We start from the raw sequence: 27,805 nt of genomic DNA, 5'->3' as shown, positions 1-27,805 counted from the left end.
TCACTTAGAAATGTCCTTGTTTTTCAAAGAAAAGCTCATTTTTTGTCCATTAAAATAACATCAAATTGATCAGAAATACAGTGTAGACATTGTTAATGTTGTAAATGACTATTGTAGCTGGAAACGGCTGATTGTTTTATGGAATATTTACATAAATGTAGAGAGGCCCATTATCAGCAATCATCACTCCTGTGTTCCAATGGCACGTTGTGTTAGCTAATCCAAGTTTATAATTTTAAAATGCTAATTGGTCATTAGAAAACCCTTTTGCAATTATGTTAGCACAGCTGAAAACTGTTGTTCTGATTAAAGAAGCAATGAAACTGGCTTTCTTTAGACTAGTTGAGTATCTGGAGCATCAGCATTTATGGGTTCGATTACAGGCTCAAAATAGCCAGAAACAAAGTACTTTCTTCTGAAACTCGTACAATGCCGTGTACTACACCCTTCACAGAACAGTGCAAACTGGCTCTAACCAGAATAGAAAGAGTGGGAGGCCCCGGGGCACAACTGAGCAAGAGAACAAGTACATTAGATTGTCTAGCTTGAGAAACAGATGCCTCAGAAGTCCTCAACTGGCAGCTTCATTAAATAGTACCCGCAAAACACCAGTCTCAATGTCAACAGTGAAGAGGCGACTCCGGGACGCTGGCCTTCTAGGCAGAGTTCCTCTGTCCAGTGTCTGTGTTCTTTTGCCCATCTTAATCTTTTCTTTTTATTGGCCAGTCTGAGATATGGCTTTTTCTTTGCAACTCTGCCTGTACGGAACTCCTCATTGTGCACATCTGAAGAGTTGTCACACATTGTCCAATAACATTATAAACGTCCATTTGTAGTAAATATTATTCAAGATACGGAACACAAATTCACATTATTACCTAATAGGTACTTGCAGGACGTTTTCATATTTTCTTTGGAAAGTTGACAATTTTTGTGGAAAGGAGCGGTTCCACACACAGCACCACCGACTAGCTTCTCAATAACATCCTGTCTGGACTCTGCTGTGTCTTTCTTCTGCTCTCAATTTCTGGAAGATGAAAAAAAAGAGCATGAAGCAATGATTCTAATAACTCTATTTCTATATCTGAGGATCAAGCGAATGCCTTCTGTTGTCACACTGTGGTTAAATGTAGCAAGAGTGTAGCAACAGTGCCTGGTCTGATGCTCTTAAATGTAGCAAGAGTGTAGCAACAATGCCTGGTCTAATGCTCTTCAATGTAGCAAGAGTGCAACAGCAATGCCTTCCATGACTGTCTACTAGCCCTCTTGAACACACTTCACATGAATGAAAACAGGCATATCAATCCTACCTTGGGCTGTAGTCAAGCAACTCTCACAATTGGTATCTGCAGAAAGAGAGCACAGATACATAAGAGCCATATACAGTCCAGTACTAGATGTTAGTAGGTAATCATTTTTAAAAACAAATTCAGCAAATGGACTTGTCAGAAGACAAATTTTTAACAAAGGTGTGTAGACTACTTACAGTGATCCACATCGTCAGGCTGTACAGCAAGCAACTCAAACACACAAAGTGCAACAAGTTCCTCATACTGTGTAGCAAATTGTCTATAATCCTGTCAAAAGTGATCCTATCTTCTACAAGAGTGAGATAGTTGTACTCACACAACCTATGCAACGTTCTAGTCATGTGATCTCAGGTAGGTAACAAGAAACAATAGGATCAGCATCAACAACATTCCTCATATGACATGTGGCCTGCCCTACATATTTTATCTCATAGTAGGCTAGAAAGTTTCCTCCACAAGTCTTTCCATTGTCATATAACACAAATGGATTCACAAAACACAATTATTTACTCTGTAGAACTGGTTATCTAGCCTACCTCTTCAAGGGATGGGTGTCCTGATCGTTTTGTCATAGGATAGGACACAGTGCAATCTCTACTGCTGGTCTAAATGATATCACAGTATGCCTATATAGGCCAGTTTAAAAAGAGTACGATTTTATATTAAGGTACTGTTTATAAACAGTGTATATTAGTTTCTAGATAACAATCTATGCATAAAAAACGTATTGTTATTTACCACAAAAAAACAGTGTTGACAGAGACGAAAAAGAGATGCTAAAACCGTCCAGCCAGCGGCGCTACAGCTCTGGCTGCACGCGCTTCCTACAGCTACTATATATGGGCATTTTTACCTAAAAAGGATTGTGATTTGAAACGCGGTTAATTATTGCTCTCCTCCATGTGATGTCAGTTTGAGCAGTGGAAAATATTACTGTGCCAGTCGGGGAAAGGGCAAACCAAACGTTAGCTACTTTTTAGGCAGGCTTGCCATGTACTGACTTGGTAGAAACATTTTACTTCCTTGAACTGAATTTGGTGGATAACTGAACAGCCAGACAGACCGTCGCTCATCTTCACAACAACCTGTGGATTTGACAACCAGCGCTAAGTGTAAGTTACAGTAAACGTTAACTATTTTAGAAATAGTCCCACATTCAGACTAGTGGTGTCTACTACCAGTAACTTGTGCAATGGGACGTGCGAAATGTATGCATAAGTGTTGCATTATACGCGCAATTAGTGATGTACTTAGAAAACAGAAACGTTAGAATACGAGAAGGTATAACCACAATATTTGGTATGACGTAAGCTAGCTAGCTACTAAGCTAGCACATCAAGGCTGCACGACCAGCCACCACCATGGTTGCATGCACTTGATTTCGTAATTATTGACCAGTGCACCAGTTATCTAAACTGGAATGGTGTGTGCATCATTGACGTTTATGTTGACAGGGTAACTAACTACAATATGTTTCTCATCTCCAGCTGAACTAGATTTACTTTGAATTTAACATCTCGCGGTAACCCCGCCTACTGTCGTCGTCTTCGAGTGTTTATTGGCGGATCGCAACCAACTAACAGATGTATATGCTACTGTACTGGAGTGTGAGACCGGTCACGACCAGACTATACCACTATGTTCTCTTAATAACTAACCCATAATTTTGAACAAAAACCTAAGACTGCTCAGGAACCTCTTCAGTATTCCTTGTAACATTTCTGCTGTAAAGTCCTGGAGATCAAGAAATCTATTTGTCCTCTTCACAATGATGTCTAACTTCTTAGATATCTTTGTTGTTGATTTTTTTTTAAATTAGTTTGCGGTGTGCAATTTGTCACTTGTGCTATAAACGCAACAAAGTCCACCTTCTTCACTGTTAGTGTGTCGATCCTTCTCCTGTAAGGCATTCACTGCAGACTGGGACATCCACTACCATCATCTCTATTCACTTCTTCAGCTATGTTCACTGCCTCCACATACACAATCTGCTGGATTGCCGTGATCCTGCGACCTCCATCCTTACAGGGCACTCTGGGAACTCGGGAATGTGATTCCCATGACAATTACAGAAACATGCTTAATCTGACTCTTCAACATATTTATTCCTTCAACAAACACTTGCCACGTGTCCATGTCCAAACTTTTTACAATTGTAACACTGCAGTGGCTTCTGTACATGCGGTCTCACCGCATATCTCACATACCCAAGTTTTACATAAATTGGGAGAACCACTTCATCAAAAGACAGGCTTTGCTCCTTCTATCATTCGATTCAAGCGACGTACGTCAACCACTCCTGACATGTTATCCCTAAACCCCACTGCCTCTATGTCCAACGAGACACAAGAGATGACACCTTTTGCTCCCCATGTCAATCTTCCAAAGCCCTGTGATTGGTTCAAATGGCTTGGGTGACAGTTTATTACATGGTGATGTACCCTATCACAGACAGTAGGTGGTGCAGTAGTCCTATGAAGTTGGAGGAGAATGATGCTGGACCACTTTTTTTGGCATGTAGATGCAGACTTGGCTGCATGCAATGTGCCACTGCCCTGTTGCATATATCCTGTTGTATTGGTCTCATGTGACTCTTTTCTAAATCTTGATCCAAAAGGTTCCATGGGGGCCAAATTAATTATTGATGAGGCTCAACTTCTCAGCTGATCCTGATTTGATATGTGGGTTGTAATCTGCTCTGTAAACAGGCCACCAGTGAAAATGTTAGTCTTCATTGAGTTACATGTTTTAGGATTATTAAGCCCTTATTTGAAATATGATCTAAATTTAAAAGCAGTACTGTAACTGATTTTGCTGTATGTATGAATTCACTTGCATTGGTTAAGATTTGAGTTTGGCCCAACATGAATGTTTTTGACCACAGAGAAAATACCACTCTCTGTCCTGTGGTCATCCATTTACATGAATAGTGATCCCTCAGCTGTAGGAGTTCTGACCTGGAGAGGTGATGGGGAAACAGCTGTTGGTGGATCATGTATGTGTATCTGAATGAGTAGATCTTGTTGTGGAAATGATGATACATTGAATGTGCAGTAGTTTCCCAGATTGCATTATACTGTCCAGTTATAGATTATTTCTAGTTTTGTATAAGAGCCCTAGTCATATAGTTATTGAGCTCTTTAGTCCTGTGACAAAAACAGAGCTTTTTATTTTGTGTATTCTGTACCTCCAGTATTTGATTTTGATAATAAATCATATTCAGTATTACGCTATAGTTTATCAATTATACTTGGATCACTACTCCCAGTCCAACTCTCATCCGATGGGAGAAGTCACAGTGGTGGGATGCAGCAATTTCATTTTACTCCAATAGATCCAGTGTGCGCCATAAACTGACAATAGCAGGTCTGGGAGTGGGAGGAACATATCTGCTACGATCCTTCTTGCTTTGTTACGTCTGGGAAGCCATTTTGGAATTCTGCTTGTGCCTGATAATTACGTACACACACACACACACACAGTCAACTTGCAAACTTTTGTGTATGTTCACGGATAAATATTATTTTGGTATCAAGGTTAGGATCATCGAACGCACCATACCTGGAATAGACGCCTTGACATGCGGTGTGAAGTTAACGCATCTTGCAAGACAGAAATGTGTGGATCTTTTTCAACTGGATTACGCTCATAAGAATAACAGATGGACTCTTATCTGACGGGCAAGTAGAAGTTACACGCGATATTATTGGAATTATGTTTTATCTTCCGTTTTTTTAGTAGTCATAAAATGTAATTTATTATAAATTAACGCGCATTGTATTTCCCAGTTTGTAGTGCTTCTCTGGCCCCTTTCTCCAATATTCTGTTTTGACAGCGAACAGAACCTCGGCCTGTTTCATTATTTCACATGTTAACTACGACCTTAGGCTCAAACGTTTGTTTTATATTATCCTCAGTATCCGCGCAATGAGAGCCTACGTTTGATATGTATGTTATAAACGCAACGTTAATGTCAGTGCATGGGCGGGTGTCTGCGTTGTCTAAATATTGCCTTCTAAAATTAGCATTAGGCAATACGAGACTCACGGAGTTTATGGGTCACTCGGACATGCATTCATATTTGTAATTTAGGCATTTGCTGCTCCAATTGCACACATTGAAATGGATGTACACATTTTGACATATTCAAAACCCGACTTGTGCAGAATCAACAATTCGATATCGTTTTTTTTACCTAGCGCGTCACCTACTGTTCTGTGAAAAGACCGTTTTACAAAAAACATGCATGTTGTGAAAGTGGCAATTTTAGAAAGGTTTCTATAGAGCTCCACAGTGGAGGTGTCATAATACCGATACAACCTAGTGGTCAAACAGGGAAATGGTGCCATTCGTTTTTTCACCATTCATTTTTCCATTGGGGATTTTATAAACACTTAAGGGCTGTAGCTGTGTTCGAATACCCATACTGTATACTACATACTTAATGAGTATATACTACATACTATTAGTTAATTTTAGTATACTGTAAACAAACTATTGTTTCAGTTGAGTGCTCCTGAAGTTGATGACATTGCGATGCAACCTCTTGTTAGCATAACCAATGACTAGCTAAACATTTTACGATTTCGGGTGTGTCTGGAGTGCCAGAGTGTGATATGGGTGTTCGTAAATCCAGAGCATTGTCAGTTCGTAAATTCAGAGCGTTTCACTCTCGGAGCATTCAGATGTCACACTAGACGCTCTGGCCGAGGAGTAGGGTTGATCTGAGCGTTCAACGGCAAGCTAACTGACTAACGTTGGCTAGTTACTTCCAGACTCAAAATGATGTAACATCTCACTGACCGTTTTACTCGCCCTAGCAGAGCTGGTTAGGCAGTTTTCATGTTATCCAGAGCATTGGTGACTAACTGGGCTGCTGGCAACAATTTAATTACACTTTTTTTTGCCAACGTTTACTGACACCGTCCATATTCAACAGGAGAGGGCTCTGAAATCGGAGTAGATGGGCAAAATGAACAATATCCATAGAAACGCACAACTATACCACTTAGCTAAGAATGATGTGAATAACCAAGTCAAACGTTGGGTAGTTAGTTATACTGCCTGGCAAGTTTGATGTATTAGTAGCCAACTAACTAGCTAACATACCGGTAAAGTACATACTGCTGTAATGCTATGTGGTTCGTAAGGATCGTGTAGCTAACAAATTGTCAGCCAACATAACGTGTAACTTATGTGAAAAGTTATTACATTGCTTAACATTTTCTTAACATCTGTCACAATTAGTTCAAGCAATGAATTTGTATCCGCTATCATCGGACTTCGGCTTCATATTTTCTTCAAATCTGAAAAATGATGAAGCCACAGCCATTTTCTGAAGAATTGCATTATGGGCCGTAAAAGCACGGAAACAGTGTCCACTGCGTGTATACTTCGTATTTTGGCGAATTTAGTACGGGAACTTTTGGCATACTAACTATATCCATACTATGACCAATAAGCATACAATATACTCAATTCGCGTCACAAATAGTGAGGTTAGTATGAGTATTCGAACACTGCTTGTGTTTCATGTAGGCGTACCCTGGCATGACGTTTTGATAACCATGTAAATCTCTCCCGGACAAGGTGACTTTTTTAAATCTAAACTATTGGTACCATTTCCCTGTTTGACCGCACGGTTTTATGGGTATTAGGACTCATACTGAGGTTCTCTATAGCAGGGTTTCCCAAACTTGGTCCTGCCCCCCTCCGTGCACGTTTTGTTTTTTGCCCAAGCACTACACAGCTGATTCTAATAATCAAAGCTTGGTGATGAGTTGGTTATTTAAGTTTGGGAAACCCTGCTCTATAGTGTGTGTGTGTGTGTGTGTGTGTGTGTGTGTGTGTGTGTGTGTGTGTGTGTGTGTGTGTGTGTGTGTGTGTGTGTGTGTGTGTGTGTGTGTGTGTGTGTGTGTGTGTGTGTGTGTGTGTGTGTGTGTGTATGGGCGGGCGGGCGGGCTAGTGAGTGTGCCTGTGCTGTTTGTGTTCAGCCTGTCTCTCGAGTATAAGTTCATAGGTCATGCCCTTTGCAAGATTTTACAAGCTAAGCCTGGGAAGGGTTTTGACGAGAAAGGATACAGGTTTTGTCAGATTTGACATTTCGTAGCAGGTTAGGAGAATTTACGCAGCAGATTAGGATAGTTAATGTAGCAGGTTAGGATAATTAGGTTAAGGTTAGAAAGAGTTAGGGTTAGCTAAAATGAAAATAATCAACTTATGGGAATTTAACAAAAGCTGAATCCTTTCTAGCGATGACCCCTGGGAAGATGGCTTGTAAAAGCAAAAATGGAGGATGACCAATTGCTCTTTTATGGTGATTGTGATACATTGGATGGCAGTTGAAACATGTTTCTAAAGTTGGTTCCCATCTCAGCTCTGCAATCTCAAAATAATTCCGTTTTTAACACACAGGAGGGCTTATATTGTTATTTTCCTGAACTTGGAATGTCCAGTAACTTCTGCATCCAGAAGGATTGCCAAAAACAGGCCTCCAATCCAACCAACTAATCCAGGCATAATTAAAGATGCCACATGGGTTTTCATGATTATTTATCCCTGTTTTGGGCCTTTGGATTTACAAATAGATTTGACCTGTGGTTAAGATTACCAGGCAGTAGTCCCTCTGATTTGGGGGAATGCCATCTGTTCCCTCTATAGTGCTCGCTCTTATTTAGTACAACCTCTATAATAGTATATTATAGGTGGCAGGGGTGCTTCCTTAGCTACTGTAGTATCAGCACGGCTCAGGGTTTTTTGTAGGAAGATATGACGTGGGCAGTAACTTGCAGGGCCATCCTACTGTAAGTTATCAGCGGAAGCGGAGTCATTCAAACCAAACCCGCTGAATTATGTAACCATTGAATTCTGTGCATATTTGAGAGGCAACCGTTCCATTGCTGTTTGAGTTCAAGGCTAGATGTTGTAGATCCATAGTTAAAATCAATACATTAGTGTTTCAGCTCCATTTATTGATTTCCCTCTGTTTTGAATAGATTAAACTAATCACCACAACCAAATACATCCCTGTTATGTTCCCTATATAGTACCTGCTAGGTTTTAAACAGGTTTCATGTTAGCCCTCTCCTGACCCTTCACGGGGTCATGTTCAATTGAGGAGCTTATAGATTACTGTGTCCCACGCATGCCATCTTCCTGGTGTTGCGTCTGGGAGTGTGCAGGGCTCACAATGTTGCAGACTGAAATGTAGGCTAATGTATACAACTGGCAAAATTCCAACAATAATGTGTACTCCTCTCCTACACAAACATTCTGTAATGTTATTTGCACCGCACCCTCCTGAACAGGCCCCAGGCATCTACCTGGCTAGGTGTGTCCCGTCCATTACAAGGGTTGGGCCTACAGCTCCACCTCTGTATGTGCTACTCTGAAGGGAGAGAGCCTGTTTTCCAGTCGTCTGGTATTGGGCTGGGTGCTGTGCCTGAGAGGGAGTCGGTCTGGTATTGGGCTGGGTGCTGTGCCTGAGAGGGAGTCAGTCTGGTATTTTGGCTGGGTTCCTTGCCTGAGAGGGACTCCCATTGTCCCCTGTCCTGTCTCCACTGGTCCCCGTCAGCCCACAGCTGCTGAACTACAGAAAGAGAAGAAGAGTTCCATTCATTACCCAACCCTGCTGCCTGCCTTCCGAAGCGCTCGTCGTCAACAGGCCGCAGACATAATGCAAGGGAAGGAGGTTGGCCAAGTCTATTCTACAGAACAGAGCAGGGCTGTAGTATTGTGTGCTAGGGGAAACTATAATGTGTAACTGTTCTCATTACTCGTCTGTCTGTCTGCCTGCCTGCCTACCTGGGCTCTGGGACTCTCCAGAGCAGCTACTGCTGCCTAGGTTTTCTTGGAGTGAAGCCAACTAGATTGGGTCTAATGTGGGATTGTGCTGTGGAAGCACAGAGAGAGATTGTCTAATATTCACCAGAGAGGTGTAGAATGTGTGTGGAACAGTTTGTATGTATGCTAACTAGTGAGTGTTTGTCGGACTATGCTATTGCTCTGAGGGAAAGTAAATCAACTTGTTACTGGATCTAAACATGTCGAGAGACAAGCTGAACAATTTTGTGTGTGTGTGTGTGTGTGTGTGTGTGTGTGTGTGTGTGTGTGTGTGTGTGTGTGTGTGTGTGTGTGTGTGTGTGTGTGTGTAATGCATGCCCTTGCTGGTGTGTTAGAATGATAATCCCTCATCTATTGTGCTATGGCCTAAAGAGTCCTCTCCCTTCCACCCTGACTCTTGCAGTCTGATCGGAGAATGACCATGGATTTCTCTCGCCTACACACATACACTCCTCCACAGTGTGCTCCAGAGAACACAGGATATACCTACTCCCTCAGGTGAGAATGCTGGCTGCGCTACTGACCGTTACACTACTGACTGGCATCTACTGACTGTTACACTACTGACTGGCATCTACTGACCGTTACACTACTGACTGGTGTCTACTGACCGTTACACCACTGACTGGCGTCTACTGACCGTTACACCACTGACTGGCGTCTACTGACCGTTACACTACTGACTGGCGTCTACTGACCGTTACACTACTGACTGGCGTCTACTGACCGTTACACTACTGACTGGCGTCTACTGACCGTTTCAGGTTCATTTCATGTCCATTCTAGACAATTCAGAGTGTGTGTATGGAACAATTGCATGAGTATTTATTTGCTGTATTTACTTGAATTGAAATGGTATAGTACATATCCTGTTCCTCTGTAGAACAGGCTAGAGGTTTGATACTGTGTCTTATCCAAGGTTTAGGGAGTTATCTGTTCCTCTGTTGCTCTTCCTGTATTCAGATGGCCTCTAGATGTGTGGCGAGGGTTATCATCAATCGTTCCTTTCTACACAAGTTAGCTATTCCTCCGTCACTCACATAAAAAAAGTATTTGTTATTGAATCCCGTCGCCCTATTGTGGTTATGTCCACTGACTACAGTCACAGCCTCTGTCAGATCAGTCAAGTCATTACCACAGCCGTGGAGAATAAAGGGTTCTGCTGCCTGAAATTATCATTACCACAGCCGTGGAGAATAAAGGGTTCTGCTGCCTGAAATTATCATTACCACAGCCGTGGAGAATAAAGGGTTCTGCTGCCTGAAATTATCATTACCACAGCCGTGGAGAATAAAGGGTTCTGCTGCCTGAAATTATCATTACCACAGCCGTGGAGAATAAAGGGTTCTGCTGCCTGAAATTATCATTACCACAGCCGTGGAGAATAAAGGGTTCTGCTGCCTGAAATTATCATTACCACAGCCGTGGAGAATAAAGGGTTCTACTGCCTCAAATGATCCTGAGGTTGTTTCTCATTCACCTCCTGTATTTCAGCACCATTAGGAGTCCTGAATGACTTTGTGTTGCATTCAGAAATCTTACTGAATTGATTGTCTTTGCTCTCACTTGAGTAAAAAGATCTTTGAAGTACATTTGAGAATACATTTTACAACAGTTGGCGTGAGGAGAGAATGTTGAAATTGTAAAGATATATTTTAATTTGGCTTCTATTTCTAGCTAAATATTTTCAGTCTTGATACTAATATTCATCCTTGACAGTTGATACATTGAAGATCTTGGTGCATTCTTGCTGATGAGTTCCAGAGTTGCTCACAAGAACAACCGCTGTGGTTGTGGTTTCGATGATTCAGCCCGACGATTCAGTCCGTGTGTGCGCTTGTGGTTCAGCATTTCTGTGTGTAAGGCTATGTGTTATGAGGGAACAACACAATGAAAATGGTAGCATAGCGCCTTTTGTAGTTATCTTAGTTTGGACTAACTATCCCTTGCTTAGCTTGGTGTTTCCTGTGTTTCCTCTCATGGTACAGTATGTCTCATGTTAGTCACACACTGTTCTCTCCCTCCCACTGAATTTTCAAGGAAGAAACTTTTCATGTTGTGCAGTTTATCCATTTTTTTTTCTGGATAAAAAAAGGGTCTTAGGTGGTGGTCGTGGCAATGGACGCGGCAAAGAGCGCAGTTAGACTTTGGCTCGGCTGAATTTTAGGGAGCATTTGAAAGTCCCCCAATCTAAGTGATGTAGCAATTTTTTTGGTGCATTTTCAAGCCAATTTCCTGCAATTATTAAATTCTCCATGGAACTGAAATAGATTTAGCAAATTTTCTGCAATTGTTAGTTCTCAAAGATTCTATTATTAAACAAATATAATCGGAAAACGCATTTTATTTCCATAATTCCAACAGTTCACTCAGAGGTGTTTTGATCTGAATCACAATTAAATGTATTTGCCCATATCATGCTGCCCTAGTTTACAGTACATGCTGCTCTATCATCATTGTTCTGATCTCTCTCTTCAGCCCATCATCTCTGGGGCCTGGGCATGAAACTGCTTGCAGGTGTGATTGTCACTGAATATGCAGGTGATTTGTGTGTGCGTGTGTGTGTGAAGTTGGAATGTTGTTTTTTTACATTGTCACTTTTGACACCTCGTGTAAAGAAATGAGGGGGAAATGGCAGTGCTGGAATTTGGTTCTTTAAGAGGAGAAATGATTTTGTGCTTCTTGTTGAGAGAGAGCGAGAATAACAGTAGAACATGCTCCCGTACACAAGTGTGTTACAACACAACCACTCCCATTAGCTTGACTACCATACTCTACCCTCACTCTCCTTTGAAAAATACTAAGGGCATTCCTATAGAAAAGCCCTTCAGTCAGCTGACATGTTTAGTCCTCTCCTCTCCCTGAGTTGGACTAGGCCCAGACCACAGGCTGTCCTCCAAGGCCTGGCTTGCCTGACAATTAGATGACATTTACATACATCCCTTGTAATTACCTTTTAATATCTCACTGTTCTCACAGGCATGTAGAAGTGGGAGTGCCAGGGTGTGTGGGTTTGCCATGAGGAGCCTTGTGTCGAGGGGATCGGGTGTGTGTGTGTGCACGTGCGTGTGCTGCAGTAGAGAGATGGCTTCCTTACCGCAGTAGAATTTGCTGCAGGTGAGCTCTCTTACACGAGACAGGATTTAGTCTACGATCCAGTCTTTAAGGGCTTCTGCTGGTAATGTTTATTTCTTGTAATGGTTTTTTCTGGTAATGGTTTTTACTATGTCTCATAATTGCTCAATTTAACCTCTTGATAACCTGTGGAGCCACCTTGACTCCCCTCACTGTGAAGGTATAAGGCAATAAGATAGTAACCAAGCAACACTTTCCCTGCATTGAAAGCTCTCCCACAGCCATGTCCTACCCAATAGAATCACAATTCATAGTTAGAATTCTAACAGCCCTACTACTACCACATCTTCTGACTGTGGGAAAGCCTGTTTTGGTGCCGGACCGGTTCCAGGTCGTGTGTGGAGTGAGGTGGAGACCAATTAAAGGAAAATGCTCTGGCGCGCGCGCGCGCGCACACACACACACACACACACACACACACACACACAATTGGAATGTAATAGGTAGGCCTAGCATGGAAGACTGGAACAAGACCATGTGTCTCCATGGTCCGGTGAGAGAGTTGATCAACCATATAAATGCCTGGTGGCACTGATCTGAGAATTAGGTAAAGAGTCGCTCTTTCTTGTACATGAAAGAGTAATGTAGGCTAATACTTCACTTATTGAATTAGTTGAACTAACAAAATGTTATTGATTTTGCCTTGTTGGACAGTTTTTTAAATGGCAGAAGAAACTGACAGAGAAGGCTGTTGACTCATGTACTGTAGCTAGGCATCAGAAATATCAGCCTTGAGAGCTGTCACACTGTACTGTGTCTAGGTCAGCGCGTGTGTGTGTGTGGGGGGGGGGGCTTGCGGAATGGGGAGACGGTAGCGCTGAGAGGGACAGGGTCAGGTGACAGCAACCGTTGGGCCATCTGTTGTCAGAACTCAAAAGACTGGAGACAAGTTGGAGAAAGGGAGGGAGGAATGAATGAAAGCCCAACCAATCACATCCAAAATTCTGAGGCCTTTTAGAAGCCCCACAGTGAGGGGAACAAACCTAGCCTGAGTGGACAGGAGCAGGAGGCCAGAGTCCCATTCATTAGGCAACACTGTAGCAAAACATTTAGCTAAGGGCAATTGAAAATCAGGCTTTTTATTGGACAAGTTAAAGTAGTCCCTCCCTGTTTCAGTTCATTGTCTTCCGTTTGGGGCCTAATCAATACGACTCAGCAGAGACCACCATGCTACAGCCCACCAACCAAGGGTTAATTACCAGTGTATTCCCATTGGTACAAACACCATAGTCATTAGTAAGGAGAATGGCCTCACTGATTGATGTAAAGCCTGTACGATGTCTGCCCTTGTAAGGGGAGGTCACCCTGCTCTCTCCCAGGCTCTCAGCTATTTCCTGGCTTTAGACTATTGATCTACTGCTGTCAGTGGAGGATTCTGGAGTATTACCCCTGTGAGAAAATAAGTTGTACCAGCTATAGAGAGACATTCAATTGTTATTTTTAATTATATGGCACCACCCAAGCTACTCTGTCCCCCTGTACTACACTGGGAAATGTTGTAACGAGATATTAAAAGTTACGACTGATTTGTATTTTTTTTAATTATTATTTTTTTTAATTATTGAACTCCATTTATTAGAGAATCAATATACACCTCATGACCAAAAGTATGTTGACACCTGCTCGCCGAACATCTCATTCCAAAATCATGGGCATTAATATGGAGTTGCCCCCCCCCTTTTGCTGCTATAACAGCCTCCACTCTTCTGGGAAGGCTTTCCACTAGATGTTGGAACATTGCTGCGGGAACTTGTTTCCATTCAGCCACGAACATTAGTTAGGTCGGGCACTGATGTTGGGCGATTAGGCCTGGCTTGCAGTCTGCATTCCAATTCATCCCAAAGGTGTTCGATGGGGTTGAGGTTAGGGCTCTGTGCAGGTCAGTCAAGTTCTTCCACACCGATCTCGACAAACCATTTCTGTATGGACCTCGCATTGTACATGGGGGGGATTGTCATGATGAAACGGGAAAAGGGTTTTCCCCAAACTCTTGCCACAAAGTTGGAAGCGCAGAATCATCTAGAATATCATTAAGAATATCATTAAGATTTCCCTTCACTGGAACTAAGGGGCCTAGCCCGAACCATGAAAAACAGCCCCAGACTATTATTCCTCCTCCACCAAACGTTACAGTTGGCACTATGCATTGGGAAAGGTAGGGTTCTCCTGGCATCCGCCAAACCCAGATTTGTCCGTCGGACTGCAAGATGGTGAAGCATTCTCTGGAATGATGAATCACGCGTTTCCACTGCTTCGGAGTCTAATGGCGGCAAGCTTTACACCACTCCAGCCAACACTTGGCATTGCACATGGTTATCTTAGGCTTGTGTGCGACTGCTCGGTCATGGAAACCCATTTCATGAAGCTCCCAACGAGCAGTTATTGTGCTGACGTTGCTTCCAGAGGCAGTTTGAAACTCTGTAGTGGTGGGTTGCAACCGAGGATAGACGATTTTTCTGCGCTATGTGCTTTAGCACTTGGCGACCCCGTTCTGTCAGCGTGTGTGGCCTACCACTTCGCGGCTGAGCCGCTGTTGCTCCTAGATGTTTCCACTTCACAATAACAGCACTTACAGTTGACCAGGACACACCTAGCAGGGTAGACATTTGACGAACTGAGTTGTTGGAAAGGTGGCATCCTGACAATGCCACTTTGAAAGTCACTGATCTTTTCAGTAAGGCCATTCTACTGCTAATGTTTGTCTATGGAGATTGCATGGCGGCGTGCTCAATTTTATACACCTGTCAGCAACAGGTGTGGCTGAAATAGCCAATCCACTAATTTCAAGGGTTGTCCATATATTTGTGTGTGTGTGTGTGTGTGTGTGTGTGTGTGTGTGTGTGTATATCAGCTCAACGGTAGTGTTTTAAAAACACACAAATGGAGGATACTTTGAGAGGTTAGGTTAGTTATTACTCAGAGAAGGAGAAATTCTGGCATCATGGATATGTTTTGATTTGAATAAAAGAGATCTCATTTTCTGCCCAGTGCCTGATTTTTCTCTTCTATGCCGTATTTCTAACATGTTAGTGTGAGGTGAATGTGTGTGTGCATGAGAGAGGTAGGGAGTGTGTTAGATGGAAAGAGAGAAGTCAGCTCTTGGGTTATACATTTTCACACCCGAGTCAATCACAGCAGAGTACACACACCTACCTACCTGACACCCAGCAGTGCAGTAGAGTTCTGGCTGCCCCTTTCAAATAAACAGCACCTGATGGATGGGGTTCTAGACACACTGACCCTAGCCTGAGAGTGCAATAGCGTGTCTCTTCAGTGGGCCCCTTCATATTTTATGACCAGTCTGTGTTACTGGGTAAGTAGGTCCCCTGGTTGGCGTTAGTATTGTATCTCTCATAGTCACTCAAACTGATCTATGGTAATATTAGGACCAGTGGTTATAGTGACATGATCAGCCTGGGGGTAAGGCTGGGTGGAAGGTGATCTAGGGTAATATTAGGACCGGTGGTTATAGTGACATGATCAGCCTGGGGGTAAGGCTGGGTGGAAGGTGATCTAGGGTAATATTAGGACCAGTGGTTATAGTGATATGATCAGCCTGGGGCTGGGTGGAAGGTCATCTAGGGTAATATTAGGACCAGTGGTTATAGTGATATGATCAGCCTGGGGCTGGGTGGAAGGGGATCTAGGGTAATATTAGGACCAGTGGTTATAGTGATATGATCAGCCTGGGGCTGGGTGGAAGGTGATCTAGGGTAATATTAGGACCAGTGGTTATAGTGATATGATCAGCCTGGGGCTGGGTGGAAGGTGATCTAGGGTAATATTAGGACCAGTGGTTATAGTGATATGATCAGCCTGGGGCTGGGTGGAAGGTGATCTAGGGTAATATTAGGACCAGTGGTTATAGTGATATGATCAGCCTGGGGCTGGGTGGAAGGGGATCTAGGGTAATATTAGGACCGGTGGTTATAGTGATATGATCAGCCTGGGGCTGGGTGGAAGGGGATCTAGGGTAATATTAGGACCGGTGGTTATAGTGATATGATCAGCCTGGGGCTGGGTGGAAGGGGATCTAGGGTAATATTAGGACCGGTGGTTATAGTGATATGATCAGCCTGGGGCTGGGTGGAAGGGGATCTAGGGTAATATTAGGACCGGTGGTTATAGTGATATGATCAGCCTGGGGCTGGGTGGAAGGTGATCTAGGGTAATATTAGGACCGGTGGTTATAGTGATATGATCAGCCTGGGGCTGGGTGGAAGGTGATCTAGGGTAATATTAGGACCGGTGGTTATAGTGATATGATCAGCCTGGGGCTGGGTGGAAGGTGATCTAGGGTAATATTAGGACCAGTGGTTATAGTGATATGATCAGCCTGGGGCTGGGTGGAAGGTGATCTAGGGTAATATTAGGACCAGTGGTTATAGTGATATGATCAGCCTGGGGCTGGGTGGAAGGTGATCTAGGGTAATATTAGGACCAGTGGTTATAGTGATATGATCAGCCTGGGGCTGGGTGGAAGGTGATCTAGGGTAATATTAGGACCAGTGGTTATAGTGATATGATCAGCCTGGGGCAGGGTGGAAGGTGAGAAAGAAGGGATGAAGTGGAGGTAATAAAGACTGTTCAAGGAAGGTTAAAGGCATATGTGGAGAAGGAGTGCCAGTTGCTGCTGGTTGGCCATGCTGCACTCACAGTTGTTTAGGACATCGTGTGTGTGTGTGTGTGTGTGTGTGTGTGTGTGTGTGTGTGGCAGCATGGTTGCCTCCCTCAGACAGTGCTTCACTGGTCAAGGCATGGCTGAATGGCAGCAGCTGGATGATTGTGTGTCTGTCAGAGGTGGTGTTGTTGACCCCATTCAGGCTGAACTTACAACATGTGAAGGGGAATTTCAACTACTGTTTATTTTTCTCTCTCTCTTCTCTACTTGCTGGTGCTCCTCTGACAGGATTTGTTCTGTAGAACCGGGAGGGACGCAAACTCAGGCGGCCACAGATCACACACACACCCTCTCAGGCCCCGGAGTGCTGTTTGGAGAAGTTTCCATAGCAACAAGGGCAATATGAGAGAGAGAGAGGAAGGGATGGCACACTGTTGGAGAGAGAAGAGAAGGAAGAGAAGTGCTTCTGTTCTGTTCGAGGGAAAAAAGAGGAGGATGGGCGGTGGCCGTAATCTCAGGGCCAATTGAAACCCACCCAGAGATAGACAGATGGAAATCTGAGATCCCCTCTACCCAGCCTGTCCCTGCCCTGCCTGTGGTAAATATAGGCCTGTGTTCTTTCTCAGGGGAATGGCAGCTCTCTACTCTATAATGGTTTAGGAAACCGTAGGGGGGACGTGTGTGTGTGTGTGTTTTCCACCCCACAGACCTGCACTGACCCTCCAGAGCCCAGCTTAAACAACTGTGTGGAAACATTTTCAGTAAAACCTAATATTGTAAGCAGAATGTAGTGAGGCCCAGAAGGGTTTAACGGAGGAGTTGTGAACCCTGCTGGGAGTGATATCTCCCTCAGCCTGCTGGTGGTTAGTCTCAACACCACATTTGTTTTGAAACGGTTCTGCTAATGAAGTTTTCAGTGTGTTTAGTATTTGGCCTAACATCCCAGGCTTTTAAGGGTGAGTTGATAGTGCATCAGTTTTTCAACAAAAAAAAGTGTGTGTAGCAGCATCGTTCAACCTGTGATTTCACCGTTTAGATTTCTAGAACATGTGGTTTGTAATCGGTCTGAGCTCCCTGACTGTGGTGTGTGTGTGACTGTATCACTGCTCCTTGGCTGTGATGTCAACTGTCTTTGATTTGTCAGGGGAGGTTAGATTAATATGATGAGGGTAATGAGGATCTGTCAGGGGAGGTTAAATTAATATGATGAGGGTAATGAGGATCTGTCAGGGGAGGTTAGATTAATATGATGAGGGTAATGAGGATCTGTCAGAGGAGGTTAGATTAATATGATGAGGGTAATGAGGATCTGTCAGGGGAGGTTAGATTAATATGATGAGGGTAATGAGGATCTGTCAGGGGAGGTTAGATTAATATGATGAGGGTAATGAGGATCTGTCAGGGGAGGTTAGATTAATATGATGAGGGTAATGAGGATCTGTCAGGGGAGGTTAGATTAATATGATGAGGGTAATGAGGATCTGTCAGGGGAGGTTAGATTAATATGATGAGGGTAATGAGGATCTGTCAGGGGAGGTTAGATTAATATGATGAGGGTAATGAGGATCTGTCAGGGGAGGTTAGATTAATATGATGAGGGTAATGAGGATCTGTCAGGGGAGGTTAGATTAATATGAGGGTAATGAGGAGCTGTCAGGGGAGGTTAGATTAATATGAGGGTAATGAGGAGCTGTCAAGGGAGGTTAGATTAATATGAGGGTAATGAGGAGCTGTCAGGGAAGGTTAGATTAATATGAGGGTAATGAGGAGCTGTCAGGGAAGGTTAGATTAATATGAGGGTAATGAGGATCTGTCAGGGGATGTTATATTAATATGAGGGTAATGAGGATCTGGCAGTTGCTCCCAGGAAATGATGTGATTATATTCAGCAAACATTTATTAAATTTGACCACAGGGATTTCAGTGAACTTTCCCTGCAGGTCAATGATTATTATAAAGTCCTCATCTATAATATAATACATGAAAGGAAAGCTAGTAGGTTACCCCTGAGACACCTCAGCGGTTGTACAATGTAGACTAAATCTCTGGGTGATCTGATCTCTCTCTGGTTTGTTAGTACACCATCGGAGAACTGGCAGTACCCACTGAGTGTGGGAGGACTGGGCATCAAAGCTCCCGTTGTTGTGTAAGAGAACAGTGAAGGAGGAGGAGGAGAAGTGTTTTCTCTCTCTGCTTTTGATCAGTGTCCAGTCTACTTTGATATCTGGTGTGGGGGCAGTTTAGTCGAGGGAAACTCATACGGATCAATACAGAGCCCTATAGCGAATTGACGTAGGGGTTTGCAAGCAAGACGACGTGATGTACTGAAGTCTTAATAAGCTCAATCAATAGCTGTGTGTGTGTGTGTGAGAGAGAGATATTTGTTAAACACAAGTGTTTAGAGGTGTTATTTGTGAGTGCGTTCTTATTTCCACAAGTTGTGTGAGATTTGTCTGTGTGTGGATTTAAAGAGTATCTGTCTGTGTATCAGTCCAGGTGTTTCACCACTGCAGGGTGTGTAAAAAGAGCCCTCTGCCAAGCCGGAGCCCAGGATGTGCTGCGCCAAGCAGAGCTCTGTGATAATATCCCTGGCCAGTGGCTATAGACGGGCTGTTCATTCTGTTTCCTCCCAGGTGACCACAGGGAGATCCAGATCTGGCTCTGGAAGTCAACTGTACTGCTGGTTAATGGATTGATAATGTCATTGATTGGCTGTACATTAACCTATTGTACCAGGTCTGAGTCTGTCCCTGGCCTAATTAGAAAGGAAAGATTAAAGCAGAAATACTGGAGACTGCAGACCGTTAGGGTCGACACATATACACACTCAATGAGGCCTGGTATAGGAAACTGCTCTGCTGTGTGTAATTTTTCTGGAGGGTAGTATAATGGAGGGTCTGGTGTGGAGGTCGACCGATTAATTAGGGCCGATTTCACGTTTTCATAACAATCGGTAATCGGCATTTTTGGACACCGATTGTGGCCGATTTAAAAAAAATATATATTTTCTTATTATAATAATTTTTTTACCTTTTATTTAACTAAGCAAGTCAGTTAATCTCTGGTATCATTGGGACGCTAGCGTCCCACCTCGACAACAGCCAGTGAAATTGCAGGGCGCCAAATTCAAACAACAGAAATTCCATAATTACAATTCCTCAAACATACAAGTATTATACACCATTTTAAAGATTTAACTTCTTGTTAATCCAACCACAGTGTCCGATTTCAAAAAGGCTTTACGGCGGAAGCACATCATGCGATTATGTTAGCACAGCGCCTAGCCACAAGAAACCATACAGACATTTCACAGCCAAGGAGAGGACTCACAAAAGTCAGAAATAGCGATTAAATGAATCACTAACCTTTGATCTTCATCAGGTGGCACTCCCAGGACTCCATGTTACACAATACATGTTTGTTTTGTTCGATAATGTTCCTCTTTATGTCCAAAAACCTCAGTTTAAATTGGCGCGTTATGTTCAGTAATGCATTGTCTGAAATAACATCTGGTGAAATTGCAGAGAGGCAAATCAAATTACAGAAATACTCATCATAAACATTGATGAAAGATACAAGTGTAATACATAGGATTAAAGCTTTTGTGGAGCGATGGGTAACGATGCTTCGAGGGTGGCTGTTGTTGATGTGTTCCTGGTTCGAGCCTAGGTAGGGCCGAGGAGAGGGACGGAAGCTATACTGTTACACTGGCAAAACTAAAGTGCCTATAAGAACATCCAACAGTCAAAGGTATATGAAATACAAATGGTATAGAGAGAAATAGTCCTATAATTCCTATAATAACTACAACCTAAAACTTCTTACCTGGGAATATTGAAGACTCATGTTAAAAGGAACCACCAGCTTTCATATGTTCTCATGTTCTGAGCAAGGAACTTAACCTCTCTCGGGTATGTGGGACGAATCGTCCCACCTAGTCAACAGCCAGTGGAATCGAGTGGCGCGATATTTAAATACCTTAGAAATGCTATTACTTCAATTTCTCAAACATATGACTATTTTACACCATTTTAAAGACAAGGCTCTCGTTAATCTAACCACATTGTCCGATTTCAAAAAGGCTTTACAACGAAAGCAAAACATTAGATTATGTCAGCAGAGTACCCAGCCAGAAATAATCACACACCCATTTTTCAAGCTAGCATATAATGTCACATAAACTCAAACCACAGCTAAATGCAGCACTAACCTTTGATCTTCATCGGATGACACTCCTAGGACATTATGTTATACAATACATGCATGTTTTGTTCAATCAAGTTCATATTTATATAAAAAAAAACAGCTTTTTACATTAGCATGTGACGTTCAGAACTAGCAAACATACCGAAAACTTCCGGTGAATTTACTAAATTACTCACGATAAACGCTCACAAAAAACATAATTATTTTAAGAATTATAGATACAGAACTCCTTTATGCAATCGCGGTGTCAGATTTTAAAATAGCTTTTCGGCAAAAGCACATTTTGCAATATTCTGAGTAGATAGCTCCGCCATCACGGGCTAGCTAATTTGACACCCACCAAGTTTGGCGTTCACTAAACTCAGAATTACTATAAGAATAATTGGATTACCTTTGCTGTTCTTTATCAGAATGCACTCCCAGGACTTCTACTTCATCCACAAATGTTGTTTTGGTTCAAAATAATCCATAGTTATGTTCAAATATCCTCTGTTTTGTTCTTGCGTTCAAGACACTATCCGAACGGTGACGCGCGGACGCATGTCGTGACAAAAAATTTCAAAATATTCCATTACCGTATTTCGAAGCATGTCAAACACGGTTTAAAATCAATTTTTATGCGATTTTTCTTGTAAAATAGCGATAATATTCCGACCGGGAGACGTCGTTTTCGTTCAAAGACTGAAAATGTAAAATGGACTCTTCACGTGCACGCGCGCGCCCTTCTCATTGTTCTCAGATTGACCACTATCCAAATGCGCTACAGTTTTTCAGCCAGGGACTGCAGAGTCATCATTCAATGTTCTGGTGCCTTCTGAGAGCCTATGGGAGCCTTAGAAAATGTCACGTTACAGCAGAGATCCTCTGTTTTCGATAAAGAGGGTATAGAAGGCCAAGAAATCGTCAGAGGGCACTTCCTGTACAGAATCTTCTCAGGTTTTGGCCTGCCATATGAGTTCTGTTATACTCACAGACACCATTCAAACAGTTTTGGAAACTTTAGGGTGTTTTCTATCCAAATCAAACAATTATATGCATATTCTAGTTTCTGGGCAGGAGTAATAACCAGATTAAATCGGGTATGTTTTTTATCCTGATGTGTAAATACTGCCCCTTACCCTAGAGAGGTTAAACGTTAGCTTTTTTTACACGGCACATATTGCACTTTTACTTTCTCCAACACTTTGTTTTTGCATTATTTAAACCAAATTGAACATGTTTCATTATTTATTTGAGGCTAAATTGTCTTATCGATGTATTATATTAAGTTAAAATAAGTATTGTTGTAATTGTCATTATTGCAAATAAAAAAATAAAATTGACCGATTAATTGGTATCGTTTTTTTGGGGTCCTCCAATAATCGGTATCGGCGTTAAAAAATCATAACCGGTCGACCTCTAGTCTGGTGTGATTGTTCTGGAGGGTAGTATAGTGCAGGGTCTGGTGTGATTGTTCTGGAGGGTAGTATAGTGCAGGGTCTGGTGTGATTGTTCTGGAGAGTAGTATAGTGCAGGGTCTGGTGTGATTGTTCTGGAGGGTAGTATAGTGCAGGGTCTGGTGTGATTGTTCTGGAGGGTAGTATAGTGCAGGGTCTGGTGTGATTGTTCTGGAGGGTAGTATAGTGCAGGGTCTGGTGTGATTGTTCTGGAGGGTAGTATAGTGCAGGGTCTGGTGTGATTGTTCTGGAGGGTAGTATAGTGCAGGGTCTGGTGTGATTGTTCTGGAGGGTAGTATAGTGCAGGGTCTGGTGTGATTGTTCTGGAGGGTAGTATAGTGCAGGGTCTGGTGTGATTGTTCTGGAGGGTAGTATAGTGCAGTGTCTGGTGTGATTGTTCTGGAGGGTAGTATAGTGCAGGGTCTGGTGTGATTGTTTTGGAGGGTAGTATAGTGCAGGGTCTGGTGTGATTGTTCTGGAGGGTAGTATAGTGCAGGGTCTGGTGTGATTGTTCTGGAGGGTAGTATAGTGCAGGGTCTGGTGTGATTGTTCTGAAGGGTAGTATAGTGCAGGGTCTGGTGAAAGCTGCCTTATTAACTCTGCACTAGGATAACTCCTGCTGCAGCAGCCTCCACATACACATGTAGGACAGTGTGAGAGAGAGAAGCATGTAGTGCTTAATATTGTTCACTACATGTTGATTGAATCAGCCCTTTGCAGGAAATGTAAAATTTGTTGTGTATTTGAGGTTTATAATGCCTTCTGAAGTTTGTAATTTCCACTTAGAAATTTCAGACTAGATTTTCCCTTACGAAACATTTTATCAACCCCTACAAAAATATAAATGTAATTATAATCCACATAATTATAATCTTCTTATTTTCCTGTCGTAGCAAACTGGCTCTAATTAAGATCCTACATCTGTAGGCAGTGCTGTGTTATTCTCTTCTGAGCTCTGTGCCGTGCAATCATGGGTTCTTCTGGGTGCCTTCTGACGTTTACAGTCAGTGCAGATATAAGCATGGTTCCAGTTAGTAAATTCATTCTGAATGCATTGATGATTGATCCCACCACCACACACTCAGCCCACTGTGAAGTACAGTACCTTTCCCTGCCCTGAGACTAAATGTTGTCTTTGCACAGCACACCTGTGATATGCTGAACCTAAACAGTTAAAAACAGTCAGTTTGTACTCTCCATTCCCCCCTGACTTCTCAGTGCTCTCTCTCACCCTAACAGTGCCCTCCAGGGAGCATGTGTTCCCTACAGGGGGGCAGGCAGAGTGACCTTGGCACTGCAGACGGTCACCGTGTGCTCCTGTGTGGGTAAAGCTGCCCTCTACAGTCCTGACACAGACCCAAGCCTGGGTATTAGGGGGGTGTAAGACAGGAGAGACAGCCCCTAGAATTTGTATTAGGATGTTGGGGGGTAGACAGGAGACACCGCCCCTAGACAGGGTATTAGATGTTGGGGGGTAGACAGGCGACACCGCCCCTAGCCAGGGTATTAGGATGTTGGGGGGGTACACAGGAGACACCGTCCCTAGCCAGGGTATTAGGATGTTGGGGGGTAGACGGGAGACACCGCCCCTAGCCAGGGTATTAGGATGTTGGGGGGTAGACGGGAGACACCGCCCCTAGCCAGGGTATTAGGATGTTGGGGGGTAGACGGGAGACACCGCCCCTAGCCAGGGTATTAGGATGTTGGGGGGTACACAGGAGACACCGCCCCTAGCCAGGGTATTAGGATGTTGGGGGTAGACAGGAGACACCGCCCCTAGCCAGGGTATTAGGATGTTGGGGGGTAGACAGGAGACACCGCCCCTAGCCAGGGTATTAGATGTTGGGGGTTAGACAGGAGACACCGTCCCTAGCCAGGAGACACCGCCCCTAGCCACGGTATTAGGATGTTGGGGGTAGACAGGAGATACCGCCCCTAGCCAGGGTATTAGGATGTTGGGGGTAGACAGGAGACACCGCCCCTAGCCAGGGTATTAGGATGTTGGGGGGTAGACGGGAGACACCGCCCCTAGCCAGGGTATTAGGATGTTGGGGGGTAGACAGGCGACACCGCCCCTAGCCAGGGTATTAGGATGTTGGGGGGTAGACAGGAGACACCGCCCCTAGCCAGGGTATTAGGATGTTGGGGGTAGACAGGAGACACCGCCCCTAGCCAGGGTATTAGGATGTTGGGGGTATACAGGAGACACCGCCCCTAGCCAGGGTATTAGGATGTTGGGGGTAGACAGGAGACAGCGTCCCTAGCCAGGGTATTAGGATGTTGGGGGGTAGACAGGAGACACCGCCCCTAGCTAGGGTATTAGGATGTTGGGGGGTACACAGGAGACAGCGCCCCTAGCCAGGGTATTAGATGTTGGGGGGTAGACAGGAGACACCGCCCCTAGCTAGGGTATTAGGATGTTGGGGGGTACACAGGAGACAGCGCCCCTAGCCAGGGTATTAGATGTTGGGGGGTAGACAGGAGACAGTCCACATTACATGGAGTGGGGAACAGGGGTACACAGAGTATTCTTAAAGATCCAATGCAGCTGTTTTCATCTCAATAATAAATTATTTCTGGGGAACAAATAAGTATCTTACTGTGATTGTTTTCAAATAAAATGGTCAGAAATGAACAAAAATTGCTTCTTAGCAACTAGCTGTTATTGGCAGAGAGGTTTGGAACTCTCTTTTCTTATTGGTCTATTAACTCATTTACCGCCAGGTGATGTCATCAGGCATGCCAAAACTCCATCCCACCAAAACACTCCCCGGAAGAGCACACACACTCCCCGGAAGAGCACACACACTCCCTGGAAGAGCACACACACTCCCCGTAAGAGCACACAGTCACATTGAGATAGATGTGTTGGTGTGTGTAGGAGAGCCAGGTGGAGCAGCAGGCAGGAGGAGGAAAGCAAAGCCCATATTTGGCTCTGGATGGGATGGTGTAATCCTGAGGTTTTAGGGCCAGGAGGACACAACACACACAGGCCTGGGGATTGACTGATGGAGGAGGCCTCTACAGCCAGAGCCCCTGTTTACATGTTGGGGGCCTTTAGAGAAGGAGTGGTATCTGAGAACAGCCTGGCTGTGTGTGGGACCCACCCCCTGTTCTTCCTTCTGTGTTGTATTGTTTTAAATGGCTGCCACATGTTGTTGTTCAGAACTTGGTGTTATGGACTCTCACTGTTGTGGTTGCAACATTGAATGAGACCATGTGTTTGTGCTTACATTTTGTTCCTGCCTCCCATCTCCATTACAGGAAGGGAAGTTCTTGAACACAGTCAGTCAGCTAAGATGCTTTTCTCCTCCTCAACTGCCCTGCTTGTCTGTCAGGGGGATTTAGACGACTGACGTACAAAGGAGAAGAGACCCATCCTACTGTAGGATAATATTACCCTACTGCTGTGTGTTTAACATCAAATCACGATTGTGTGTGTGTGTGTGTGTGTGTGTGTGTGTGTGTGTGTGTGTGTGTGTGTGTGTGTGTGTGTACACAAGACTCAAGTATACTCTGAAAGGATCTGTTTCTAAGAGCCAATGTGGCAATAATGATTTAGATGTTCTATGATGGAATGTTGGCATTGGTCTTGGCCCTGCCTGCATACTCAGCCAGGGGGTGTGGTCTGGTATGAGTGAGTCAAAGAGAGAGTTTGTAGCTACTGCTGCAGTAGTGTCCAATTCTATATTCACAATATTTACATTCCGTCTCCACTCCACATCTTACTGGCTCAAACTGCTATATTATTTTACATTTACAGTTGAAGTTGGAAGTTTACATACACCTTAACCAAATATATTTAAACTCGGTTTTTCACAATTGCTTAATCCTAGTAAAATTCCCTGTCTTAGGTCAGTTAGGATCACCACTTTTATTTTAAGAATGTGAAGTGTCAGAATAATAGAAGAGTGATTAATTTCATTTTATTTCTTTCATCACATTCCCCATTTTTCAGAAGTTTACATACACTCAATTGTTTAACTTGGGTCAAACATTTCGGGTAGCCTTCCACAAGCTTCCCACAATAAGTTGGGTGAATTTTGGCCCATTACCCCTGACAGAGCTGGTGTAACTGAGTCAGGTCTGTAGGCATCCTTGCTCACACGCTTTTTCAGTTCTGCCCACAAATTTTCTATGGGATTGAGGTCAGGGTTTTGTGATGGCCACTCCAATACCTTGACTTTGTTGTCCTTAAGCCATTTTGCCACAACTTTGGAAGTATGCTTGGGTTTAATTGTCCATTTGGAAGACCCATTTGTGACCAAGCTTTAACTTCCTGACTGATGTCTTGAGATGTTGCTTCAATATATCCACATAATTTTCCGTCCTCATGATGCCATCTATTTTGTGAAGTGCACCAGTCCCTCATGCAGCAAAGCACCCCCACAACATGATACTGCCACCCCCGTGCTTCACGGTTGGGATGGTGTTCTTCGGCTTGCAAGCATCCCCCTTTTTCCTCCAAACATAACGATGCTCATTATGACCAAACGTTTCTATTTTTGTTTCATCAGACCAGAGGACATTTCTCCAAAAAGTGCAATCTTTGTCCCCATATGCAGTTGCAAACCATAGTCTGGCTTTTTTATGGCGGTTTTGGAGCAGTGGCTTCTTCCTTGCTGAGCGGCCTTTCAGGTTATGTCGATATAGGACTCGTTTTACTGTGGATATAGATACTTTTGTACCTGTTTCCTCCAGCATCTTCACAAGGTCCTTTGCTGTTGTTCTGGGATTGATTTGCACTTTTTACACCAAAGTACGTTCATCTCTAGGAGACAGAACGCGTCTCCTTCCTGAGCGGTATGACGACTGCGTGGTCCCATGGTGTTTATACTTGCATATTATTATTTGTACAGATGAACGTGGTACCTTCAGGTGTTTGGAAACTGCTCCAAAGGATGAGCCAGACTTGTGGAGGTCTACAACTTTTTTTTCTGAGGTCTTAACTGATTTCTTTTGATTTTCCCATGATGTCAAGCAAAGAGGCACTGAGTTTGAAGGTAGGCCTTAAATACATCCACAGGTACACCTCAAATGATGTCAATTAGCCTATCAGAAGCTTCTAAAGCAATGACATAATTTTCTGGAATTTTCCAAGCTGTTTAAAGTCACAGTCAACTTCTGACCAACTGAAATTGTGATACAGTGAATTATAAGTGAAATAATCTGTCTGTAAACAATTGTTGGAAAAATTACTTGTGTCATGCACAAAGTAGATGTCCTAACCGACTTGACAAAACTATAATTTGTTA

The 27,805-nt window shown here is 43.5% G+C and overlaps 1 protein-coding gene and 1 long non-coding RNA gene across 7 annotated transcripts in view; one reads left to right on the top strand and one right to left on the bottom strand.

Moving 5' to 3' along the window:
- Window positions 1–707: 707 nt before the first annotated feature.
- Window positions 708–1,925, bottom strand: LOC115206289 (uncharacterized). The gene is made up of 3 exons (XR_003880770.1): window positions 1,487–1,925; window positions 1,311–1,346; window positions 708–1,027 (listed from the first exon to the last, which is right to left on the bottom strand). It is a non-coding gene; the product is annotated as an uncharacterized LOC115206289 (long non-coding RNA).
- Window positions 1,926–2,230: 305 nt separating this feature from the next.
- Window positions 2,231–27,805, top strand: part of LOC115206256 (SUN domain-containing protein 1) — a 46,200-nt gene continuing 20,625 nt past the window's right edge. For 2 of the 6 annotated variants that reach the window (XM_029773049.1, XM_029773024.1), the window contains exons 1-2: window positions 8,536–9,000; window positions 9,556–9,650. In XM_029773049.1, the coding sequence (XP_029628909.1) occupies window positions 8,986–9,000; window positions 9,556–9,650 (110 nt within the window). In that variant the 5' untranslated portion in view covers window positions 8,536–8,985. Of the gene's footprint in view, window positions 2,423–4,726; window positions 4,991–8,535; window positions 9,001–9,555; window positions 9,651–27,805 lie in introns of those variants that run through there. The other 4 variants (XM_029773033.1, XM_029773006.1, XM_029773014.1 and 1 more) reach the window with 3 other exon arrangements.

Source organism: Salmo trutta, chromosome 1 (genome assembly GCF_901001165.1).
Source record: "Salmo trutta chromosome 1, fSalTru1.1, whole genome shotgun sequence".
NCBI lineage: Eukaryota > Metazoa > Chordata > Actinopteri > Salmoniformes > Salmonidae > Salmo > Salmo trutta.
The sequence above is the reverse complement of the archived record's forward strand: the minus strand, read 5'-3'. Positions and strand labels throughout refer to the sequence as shown.